This window comes from Triticum dicoccoides, chromosome 7B (genome assembly GCF_002162155.2).
Source record: "Triticum dicoccoides isolate Atlit2015 ecotype Zavitan chromosome 7B, WEW_v2.0, whole genome shotgun sequence".
NCBI classification, from domain to species: Eukaryota; Viridiplantae; Streptophyta; class Magnoliopsida; order Poales; family Poaceae; genus Triticum; species Triticum dicoccoides.
The window spans coordinates 628,077,817-628,089,536 of NC_041393.1; the positions used below are offsets into that span (position 1 = coordinate 628,077,817).

The 11,720-nt window shown below is 40.0% G+C and overlaps 1 protein-coding gene across 1 annotated transcript in view; it reads left to right on the forward strand.

The window, feature by feature from the left end:
• LOC119339726 (histone-lysine N-methyltransferase ASHH3-like) overlaps positions 1–8,535 on the forward strand; it is a 10,922-nt gene extending 2,387 nt beyond the window's left edge. Inside the window, exons 3-12 of the mRNA XM_037611674.1 lie at positions 96–198; positions 404–503; positions 4,302–4,380; positions 4,518–4,689; positions 4,769–4,849; positions 4,962–5,171; positions 5,284–5,335; positions 5,411–5,476; positions 7,486–7,520; positions 8,251–8,535. Of these exons, the coding sequence (XP_037467571.1) occupies positions 96–198; positions 404–503; positions 4,302–4,380; positions 4,518–4,689; positions 4,769–4,849; positions 4,962–5,171; positions 5,284–5,335; positions 5,411–5,476; positions 7,486–7,518 (896 nt within the window). The 3' untranslated portion in view covers positions 7,519–7,520; positions 8,251–8,535. The remainder of the gene's footprint in view (positions 1–95; positions 199–403; positions 504–4,301; positions 4,381–4,517; positions 4,690–4,768; positions 4,850–4,961; positions 5,172–5,283; positions 5,336–5,410; positions 5,477–7,485; positions 7,521–8,250) is intronic.
• Positions 8,536–11,720: the final 3,185 nt, after the last annotated feature.

An 11,720-nucleotide genomic window follows, 5' to 3' on the forward strand; every position in this document is an offset into this window, starting at 1 on the left:
TTTTAATTGCTCATTTGCAGTCTCATGATGTGAACTTTTAATCTGCTAATGATAATCATTTTTTTCACATTATTGATGTCCTTAATTCTACTAAGATATTTATCTTACTAAGAAGCGGGTTGAAGATGATGGCATTTTTTGTTCCTGCTCCCTTTCTTCTGAATCACCAGTTACTTGTGGAAAAGATTGCCAATGCGGGTACTCTCTCTCTCTCTCCCTCCCTCCCCGTTGTGTTTGCACTTTGCAGGCACGCACACACATTTGTGCATAATATAATTGCTCCATACTCTGTAGGAAACATGAAGAGAACGTACAAATTGTTCTTAGCTATTTGATTAATGTTATTGTAAAATTCAGTATTGTCTGGAAAGAACAATTCTGAACCACTATTTTATTGGTGCAGGATGCTGTTCTCTTGTTGTTCATCAAACTGTAAATGTGAGAACAAGTGTGCCAATAAATCATTCCAGCTCCGACCTTTGTTCAAAACAAAATTGATTAAGGTACGACCGATTCAAGTTTTCATAATTAGTGAGTTTGGAAAACTAGCCATTTAAGAGGGAAAGTGAGGAGGAACACTGCCACTGCTATATATGGTGCTATGATGTAATATCTGAATATAATATATTTTTATTGCACGGGCCTTGAAATAGAATGTGTTCTAGTTTCTGTGTTGTATTGGAAGGGGACTGTGGGTTGCTTATTTTATAAGATTAGAGGAGCCATAATCATTAAGAATATTCTTCCAGCTTCTCTAACCTTTAATGATGTAAAGTATATAGCCCTGAAACCAACCTACAAACTTCTCCTCACTGTCAAAACCCCAGCAAGGATCTCTACCCTCAGCTTCACAGAAACTCACAGGTTTGGGTCTACTGACAACTAAATTCTGCATAGATAAAATGAACAAAATAAGGTTTGCATTGGAGCAGTATAAAACTTGAACAGAAAATATGCGAGGAAAACACAGGTATGGATGTAATAATGTGAGTGACTGGCTGCAGATTAAAAATACTAGCTAAATTTTCCTAAATTTTGTGGACTTATTTAGTTTCAGTGATCAGGGTGGAGATCTTGTGGACTTTTTTTAGTAGCAGAGCAGTGGCTGTGCAGAACAACTATACTGTATCAAGAGCCTATTTCGTCAATGCCCAACAATTACCTCAGAGTGGTGTCTTGCCAAGGCCCACAGGGTATGGTGGTAAGTCACACAGTTTGTGACAAATAGTGTTGGTACAATTGTCAACAATGTGAGACTAACAGAGCCATAGCCCACAGGCACAGGGGATGGTGGTAGGTCACACAGTTTGTGACAAATAATACTGTTGGTACACTTGTCAGCAATGTGAGACTAACAGATGGGCTAACCAAACTTGCCATATTATTCCTGGTTTACTCTCAACTTTTAACCTTCCAATAAGACTTGTTAGAACAGCTAAAAGGACAGACCCAGTGCATAGAAGCTCCTAGGACCTCTTGACACAAGTGGGGAGGACTTCAGCACTGCGCCAGGCCTTCCCTCTACTTGTTAGAACGGCTATAAGACATTAATACAATGTTAGAGACCGTATTCTTAAGAACAATTAGCCTTCTCTTAGCTTTCCCTGGAGTGAAACAAGTTTGTTTCTTTCTCCTCCCATGCTTTGGTAAATATCACGACGAAGAACAACCCCATTGTACATGCCGTAGCTAGCAATATTCCATTTCGTAACAGTATCATCTGCTTTTGGAGCTATTCAATTCACTCATTCCGCCCATTTAACGAGCTAAATACCGGTGGCCACAGTGCCACACTAATCTTACACCCCCAGATAGCAATTCATGATCTGTTAAGTTTGCTTTGGCATTGCTTCGCCTTCATGCATTCTTGGTCTGATTGAAATGGGCACAGTTGGTCATTCCTTTTTTGTTGACTGATAAGCACTCACGAATCTGAAAGATGATTCAGGAACAGAGATCATCACATACACACACGAAAAGAAAAGAAAAACAGACGTTATCCCTTGAAGGATAAGCTGTTTTTCGGAGGGATGTGACAGTTAGTCATGTACGTTACAACCATAAAAAATGGATAATTACAAAATAACAAGAATCGAAAGTATATTACTGAGAAGGATGGAATAAGGCAGTACAATCTTAACACTAAAGTACTCCAATACGACAATCCTCAAAAATTAGCATATACGATCTCACTGAACAGTGTCTACATCAAAACTGAATAGTCCAATTATGTAGTGAAACTTCTATAACCAGCATCCCCCAACCCTGGAACTATGTACCTGTGGGTACAAATCAACGACGTTAGTCATTGCTCCATTTGATCGGTCACCCAACCTAGAGGCCAGATGCATTATAGTAAAGAACAGAAACATTATGTACACACATTACAGTATAAGCATTGGACAGCAATAAGTGTACGACAATACCCTCTCTCATCTACTTCAGAATCGATCATCCCTGCGTACACATGGAGCCTGAAGACCAAAAACAGACTAGACAACGGGAAACCTGCTATACACATATGGCATTGCTTATCTAATCTTCCCCAGGTAACTTGTTGCTGGCTTTTGTGGCGCGGGAGGTGCTGCAACAGCTGATACCTGCATTCACCAGGTTGAATGAACGAATAATTGAGAAATAAATACAGAAAGTTCCATGGGCTTGCAACTTCTATTTCTCTCTTTCATTACTGAAAATAAGCATATTTGAACTCTCAAACTGCAATTTCCTCACATAAACTGCTCAGGTACAATGACTTCTCTTCTTTCTTTCTTTGAGGATACTAGTAAATAAATGAAATGGTTAGTAATTTTGACGGCACAACTTGAATGAGTCAAACCCCTTTCTTGAGGCAGGTGCTTGTGACCTGATCTGCCATACATGGTAAAATTCTGTCTAACCACAACTATATGTGAAGACTCCACATGTTAGGTACGCCAATGGGGCTCCCCTGTTTCCTGGTAAAAAATTCCTCCAGTAGGCTTTATTGGTTGTCTGGTATTCTGTCCATGGATTTTTTTCATAGGGATGAGAGATCTTTTATTTCAACCACAATGGGGGTAACCGAGTATTGGTGGATGAACCCTGTGAACCAGGGGCAGGATGTTCCTCTCCCTGTTCCCCATCTGGCTTCCGGGGCCTGTGGTTCAACCCAATGCCAGGCCACCTCAGTTTCCTTGACATCAAGTTTGCGTGTCCTTGACTCGTCCGGCCATCGTTTTTGTCCCATGTTATTGCTGAATGATGCTGGCAGCCCAAATCCACCACAGCGAGGTCTATTCACGCCACAGGTGCCTGCTGGCCGCTGCTATTCTCCTCTCCCAAAATCTGCTGCTGTCGGCACCTCCAACAGTGGCTATGGCCTCCTCTGACTTCCAATATTTTTCACCGCAGGTTCTTGATTCTGGTGAGTTGTAATGTTAGTCTGTGCAGGTAACAGTTACCTGTCCATACGCGACCTAATTTGTGTTTAGGAACACCTTAGCGGATACAAACAGAGGAAAATATTCTTGACCTATCATATTTGGCTATATCCTATACATACATGTTGAATCTGTGTGCAGATAACTTCTGCTGTATTTGCCTTGTCCACCAGGACCAACTTAACAAAATTTGAGTCATTTTCTTGGTTATATGATCTCTGATGATTTTACCGTTCAAGACATTTGTTTCTATAGTCAGTATTTTACTGTGGCCCCTAGGTCAATTTATGCTACCGTGTTGTCTGGTACTGTTTTTCCTTATGATGTTACGTTACACATAACGTTTTCCCCTACTCGCAAGTTATTTTGTATTTCTTTCTGGAACTATATATAATTCAGAGATATCTTAGTAACACCATTACTTATCCCTGCACTTCATATTTGAGCTGGCCCTTATATCTGCATGTTAGCAAAATATCCAACATACAGTCACGTTTTGTGCGCAACTGATCCTGTACCTTAAACCATCACAAATCCCTATATGAAACTTTCTTTATCTTGTGAGCCAGTATTTTCATTCTTCATGCACAATACAAGCAATACTTCAACATTGAATACTTCACAATTGGAAAAAATAAATGCGAGGAGGAAAGTTTGCTCTTATGTGTTAATAATTCCACAGAGAATCTAAGCAAGGTGTTTCACGTTCGATGTTTCTTGAAGTATAGCCAAACATTATTATTTAATGACCGTTCTCTAGATTTCATGTGGAGTACTGGAGTGGTGTATAAATTTGATTGTTTCATAAAACCTTTAATTGGTATGTAATTTCTTTTCACTTTCCCAACAGTTCCCTAAAAGACTGTTATATTATTCTAGACAGAGAAATGTGGCTTTGGATTGATAGCCGAGGACGAAATAAAGAAAGGAGAATTTGTTATAGAATATGTAGGAGAAGGTATGGGTTTGTTGAAATCTATTTTGAGCAAGTAAATGAAATGCAGACAAATGCAAGTATTATGTATTATGATGGTTACTCACATTGTATACTGGGCGATCAAACTAATATCCATATATCTTGCATCAATATTGTAGTTATTGATGACAGAACTTGTGAGGAAAGACTATGGAAAATGAAGAGACAACGTTACACTAACTTCTATCTTTGTGAGGTCAGTAGCAATATGGTCATTGATGCGACAAACAAGGGGAACAAGTCCAGGTTTATCAATCATAGTTGTGAACCAAACACAGAGATGCAGAAATGGTTAGTTATATTGAACTGCTTATTCTATATCCATGCTGATGACCCTGATATTTGCTACTGGTATCATGTTATTTTTCAGGACTGTGGATGGACAGACCAGAGTTGGAATTTTTGCTCTTCGTGACATAGAGAGAGGGGAGGAGTTGACCTATGACTATAAGTATGGTCATTCAGTTTCCTGGGTTTTCTTTTTTATTTGTTTTGCCCACCTTGCTTTATTGCATGGTGTACACAAAACTGTTCCTGTTTCTAATCTATGTCCTTATATACAGATTTGTCCAGTTTGGAGCAGACCAAGATTGTCATTGTGGGTCTTCAAACTGCAGAAAAATGGTTGGCACGTCTAAGTCGTTCAACTCATTTGTTCTTCACAATGGCAACTCAGGAAGCTCGCAAGATCAGCACGACATAAAGAAAAGAAAGACAACCTCAGATAATTGTATTGGGGAGATCATCCGTTTATGGGATCGACGAGATAAAATGTAATGCCTTCACATCTTCAAATCTGATTGATGACGTTAGATGTCCTTTTATCTGTTGTTTTCAGTTGCTGGCCTGGTTTAACCCCTTGCCTTTCAATATTCTGCCTTTCAGGTATGTCCCAGCAGTTGTACATGACTATGATGAGTACACTGGAATGCATACTGTGAGTTTTTCAACAGATGATTTTTACATGATATCTAATGGCAATTTATATATTATATTATTTGTTTTGGTCCAGTTACTGCTTGATGAAGAAACTACTGAAAAATTTGATATGAGAGAGGAAGATTGGGACTTCCTACCGGTATGACATTCTTACTAACTGAACTGGTTGATTTCGTTTGTCTTTTGGAGCTTATGGGTTCTGTCATACCTTGCTTTCTTGGACAACCCACATATTTTGTAGCTAACTGTAGTAAAAGAGGTGCTACTACCTCCTTTCCGATTTAGAGGGGCACATGGCCTATCTAAAAAAATCAGAAATTTACAATTTGTAAGGCTCATTGACTTGGAAACATGCAAATATAGCTATGTCCACATTAAATTCTATCAAATTCCCGTTCCCAGCGTAGAACAAACCAATGCATGAAGGAGTGAGAGGGCCATGCATGTATTGTAGTATTAATATGTTGTCTAGCACTTAAGTAGGTCCTCCTTGGTCGATGTGATTTGCAAGATGAGCCCAATAAACCGGAAAGGAGGGAGTACTATGATAAGTGACTTGCTAGCTTGTGCTTCGCATCTGCTACCAAATTCAGTAAACATGGTTGAATTTTTTTTCTTTGATGTTTAAATAGCCATTGGATTACTCATATTTACATAGACATAGCACCTTTCCATCCTAGAACCAGTGTTCAGGATATCGGTAACAGGTACCATATCGGTCGAGTGCTGAGTAGGGATTAATTGGCGAATCGACCATTTAATTGAATTTATCGCTAACCCATTTATCAAGAGATTAACTAGGGCCATATCTATATATCCTAGGCTATATAGGAGCATGCCATGTACTAAGTGTCTAAATATGCAATCCTAGGCTACATAGCAACAAGGAAAAGTGTTGCCTTGATGTTTTGGTGATGTTTCAGCCAATCTGGAAGGCCATAAACCTGCAAATTGAAAAGTAGGGAGGGAATGGGCCAGTTTTGGGCTAAAAAATGCCTAGCAGTTAATTGGCCCAGCTGATAATTCAGCCTCCCAGCTGATAAATCAGCTTGTCAGACAAATTAACTGGACCTACCAGTTAATGGTTCGAATAGCATGTTCTCGTATCGTGAGGGGTCCGAATAGCAGTTAACTGACCATATCGGCAGTTTACTGACCATCAACATCAGCTGATCTGTTCCAACCAGTAATTGGCTGTTCTTTCAAAATGTTACCGACTGTACAAAAATCCCCAACACCCCGTCTGTATGTTGGAGTCGGGCTGTGGAATCGGAATTGTATCTTTGCGAATTCTGCTGTTTGGGTGGCGAGAGTATTGGATTTTGAAGTCCCGTACCATGATCTGCACCGTCCGGGTCCTGCAAGGTTGCTGGTATTGATGGACTCCTGTATCTATCTCTTGAACTTTCTTGAGGAAGAAAGAGGTTCCCTGTCTATATTAGTAGAAGGTGAGGTAGCTGGAGACCCATCCAGGTCTTGCGAGGTTGCTGGAATTCAGTTGTATGGCAGCCATGGTCATGGATGAGAACCTGGCATTGGGAACTCCAGAAGAGAGCAACATGAAGTACGTAAGAAGAGGAAAGATGGCTCTGTGAGGTTTCCAGGTAACATGGGTGCCACCAACCAAACAGAAAATGGAATTGGGGCGTGGTTTCATTTTTAACAATAATTTCATAAGCAACCGAACACAAAAATTTGAATCACAATCATACATCATTTCCATTTCAACTTGAAATTTAATTGGGACTCTAATTCGAGAATACCAATTCAATTCAAACATCCACAGAGACCCTAAAGGCTCACTGGTTCTGTAAATAGTCTCTTTCTTTCTTTCTTTGTAGTATGATTTATTTATTTTCTTTCGAATAGCCCCCTGGTCAAGGTTTTAAATTTTGACTTTTGCTCTTTAGTGTTAGTTTTTTTACTGTTGAATTTTGCTTTTCTGCTATTCGATAGGTTGAACTAGACAGTGTTTCGGAAGCACCAGAATTTTCAGGTTGAGCTGATACATAGATCCAATGGATGTTACATTGCTGTATACTGAACTTCTTGGTTGTAACTGTGATTGGAACAATCCGAACTATATACTCTTGTTTGTCATTTGCTCCAGAGAAGCCCCCCTGCTCATTTGATCTTATCTTTTTACAGCGCCCAGAAGATCCAGAAGAAGACGATTATTGAAGGTTACAATGATGACTAACTACTTATAACATAGTGCTATTTTCATATTCAGACCCTTCTTTTGTACAACTGGCTATTGTTAAAATTACATTTTTTTTTGTACAATAAGTGCGCCGAGAATATATCCATGCGGCACAATAGGATATTGACTTGAGCCATCATCAGATAGATACAGAGCCTTGACCATGACCTTGAACTTTGTTTATGTGGTGAGGAAGGGGTTTCTTCATGTATGTGTCTCTTGTTCTTAAGCATATGTGGTGCTTTGGAGAGGGGTCTCCTTTTCCAATTATCTTCCATGAAGGGTGGCTGGGGATTTACCCTTCACATTGCATTTTTTTTTTCATTTTTGTATCTGTGGGTTTTTGTTTTGCTTCTATAGGGGTGCATGTGCTGTTTGAATGAGAGGTATTTGTTTGGGAACTATTAGGATGTAGGGTGTGTTTGGTTTGAGCCAAAGTCAAGCCTGCCAAAAACTTGGCTAGCCAAATATTGGCCAATGTTTTGATTGCCTTAGTTTGGCGGGGCAAAAACTTGCACCAGAGTGGGCAAAGTGTCTTGGGCATGCAAAATTTTGAACTGTGTTTAGTTCAGATTTGAACTAATTTCTATGTGATTTTTTTGTCGGGTTATTTTTGGATTCCTAAGATTCGAAACAAAAATACCACTATACAAACTTTTTTTCCGTAAGTTGGATGCCTTGTCTGACGGATGTTTCTCTATTTTGTGCAGGATCCTTATGTTTCTGTGTACTAACCCGATACATCCAATTGATTGCCATCTCAGCAGAACCTGTCACTACCATTGTAGACAAATCATCGCTGGGGAAGTACTTGCTGCAACCATCCACCCTCAAACCAGATTTTTTTCAGTGTGCTCCTGACATGTAAATTGGATTTCCACCCTCAAATTAGATTGGTTTTCCTGCATTCTCTCCCCTTTGCGAATCAGCAGTTTTACCTTATGTGACATGTCCCTGAAAATATTGTCTTCTTAGAATCAGCTGTTTTAATTTTACCTCATGCGACATGGTCTGGCGCGGTCAAGAAGCATAGTCGCTGCCATTTTGTCTCCCTGTCTGGGACAGCCGGACAGCCATGTACTCTTTCTGCACCAAAATGTAAGATGTTTTTTTATTTTGCATAGGGCATAAAAAATGTCTTACATTTTGTTACGGAGGAAGTAGAAAACACCGTCTGTCTACAGCCAATGCTGTGATTTGCACGAGAAGGTTTTATTTGTACCCTGCCACCTAGATATGTTTGATACAAGTTCTATCCAATCCTCTCATAGTGAGAAGTATATCCACATGGGTCTATCTACGACTCAGTCGACTGAGACTTTGCGAAGTCTCAGTTGGCTGATGTCAGCATCTTAGGTACAGATGGCCCGATGCCCGAGTCTCCTGCTCGCTCGTTTTGTTATCCTTTGGGCCGGCATGTCATGTACGAGGCTTTTTTCTCTGTCCTTTGTTTTTCCTATTGTCTTCTTAAGTGGGCTGCATCGATCGGGGCATCGGAATTTTCAATTGTTGCTTGTAGGTGAGAAGCATGGGAAGCCTTCTTTTGTTTTCTGTTATTTTGTCTCCTACTAGGTTGGTTTCTCTTTTTTCAACGCTCTCAGCACTAGAGTGTGTCTCCATGAAACATAATGCATACAGAAAAGTGTAATTGTTCTAAAAAAACAGTGTAGTGTGTTAGTATTATTTTTAGCACATAATTCTGACACAAAAAAAAGAACAATAAAATAAGGAAATGTGTGCGTTAGACATGTGTGCAAATTGGTGGCTTTATTTCAAATATATATATAAAACATCATATTCAGAAAACAAAAATAACAAAAATCCAAAACGCAAAAAATAAAATAGAAAGAAAAACCGGAAGCAGAAAAAATAATTCAGAAATAAAAGCACATAGTTGTAGTGGTGTTGAAGAAATGCAGTTGTAGTCGGAGAGCGAGACACTTGCACTTGCATGCCTAGTAGCAGACATGGAACTACCACCTTCCCCCCTCACCAACAAAACAACATAGAGTTGAAGTGTCCTCTCCTCAGCGACAAACATCACAAATGTTGTAGTCGGGGGCGACATTTGCAGTTGCAGCCTAGTAGCAGACACGCAACCGTCCTTTCCTTGATAAAACACTAAAGAGTTGCGGTCTCGTTGAAGACATGCAGTTGCACTCGGCGGCGACACTTAAAGTTGCATGCCAAGTGACAGACATGCAACTGCCCTCTCCCCGTCGACAAACACCACTAAGTTGTAGTCGGGGACGACATATGCAGTTGCACGCCTAGTAGCAGAGATGCAACTATCCTCTTCCGGACAGAACACCATAGAGTTGCAATCTCATTAAAGACACACACTTGCACTTGGGGGCAGCACATGCAGTTGCATGCCAAGTGAAAGACATGCAACTATTGCCCCCCACCGACGAACACCACAAAGTTGCAATTTGGGCGACATTTGCAGTTGAATGCCTAGTAACAGACATGCAACTGTCTGTTGTCCGACAAAACACCACAGAGTTGCAGTACCGTAGAAGAAATGCAGTTGCACTTGAGGGAGACATTGCTTGCAGTTGCGTGCCAAGTGACAAACATGCAAATGTTGTTTCCCAATCGACAAACACCTGAAAGTTGCAGTCGAGGGGGGGGGGGCATTAGCAGTTGCATGCCTATAAGTAGACATGCAATTATCCTCTCCCTGCCAATACATCACAGAGTTGCAGTCTCGTTGAAGACACGCAGTTGCGCTCGGGGCTGGCACTTGCAGTTGCGTGCCAAGTGAGAGACATGCATATGCCCTCTCCCCACCGACAAACACCACAAAGTTGCAGTCGAGGGCGACATTTGCAGTTGCATGGCTAGTAGCAGACATGCAACTGCCCTCTCCACGACAAAAACGTCATAGAGTTGCATTCTCGTTGAAGACCTGCAGTTGCATTCGGGGGTGACACTTGCAGTTGTGTGCCAAGTGACATGGAATTGCCTTCTCCCCACTGACAAACACCACAAATCTGTAGTCGGGGATGACATTTGTAGTTAGGGGCGACACTTGCAATTGGTCGATGAAATATTTTTGAAAAGAAAAAAAATAAGTTGCACACGAACAACATGCTTACAATTGTGTGTGGGTGATGTGCGACCCCATGCTACCGGAGCGTGTGGCCCATGAAAATACTTTTTTAAACAAAAACAAATAAATTGCACAAGGAGAATAGGCATGTAATTGTGCTTGATCAATGTAGATGTATGTGCAACAAGGTGGTAATATTTTTGAAATAATTATAAAAAAGAAAATGAAAACAAAAAGTAAAAAAAGGAATATATTTAAAAAAGGAAAAAGGAATATAGCAAAACATTATAGTAGAAAAAAACAAAAACAAAAATCGTATCTAAACAGGCTTTCTTATGTACTATGTACGCATGGCAGCTGGGCACGTAAAAGTTCAGCGGCATGCATCGGCCGCAAAAAAGGAAAACATTCACAATAAAAAACAAAATAAAAATGAGAAAACAAACAAGCTTGTGAGGCCCGATGACCAGATAAGCCCATACAATGAATTAAACAATGGCAAAAGGGGCGAACCCCACATGCATGCATGCGATTGAAAGGAAGCAGCGTCCGAGAGGGAACTCCTATGCGCCGCTTATTGCGGCGAGTAGTCACAGTTTCGCATAGGAGACGACTAGCGCGCTCGCTAGGAATCGAACCCGAGAGCTGATGTAGATAAGCACCGCACGCTAGCCACTGCGACATGCGAGTTAATATGAAAAATATGCAGCGCCAGCATTAAAGAACCTGAGCAAGTCCATAGCCACTGTAGTAACAAAGGTTTATTGCATACAATTACATATTAAAACTTCTATTAAAATTTCAAGCGTAAAAAAGGATTATTATTTTTGAAATGCGACATTATTTGGGAACTGAATAGAAACTAAAAACAAGTAGGGAAAAAATTGAATATGAGAATAATTTCTAAATTATGAACTACTTTTCGTAAACGCAAAACATCTTTTCCAAAACAAGTAACAAAACTGAAAAGGTGATAATGTTTTCAAAACTAAACTATTTTCAAAAAACTCGAGCATTTTTTGAATTTGTGACATAATTCCGAAAAAAAGAACATTTTTAAAATTTGTGAACAAAATTTCAAAACTGTAGCTTTTTTAGAATATGTGAACAAATTTGGACAACAAG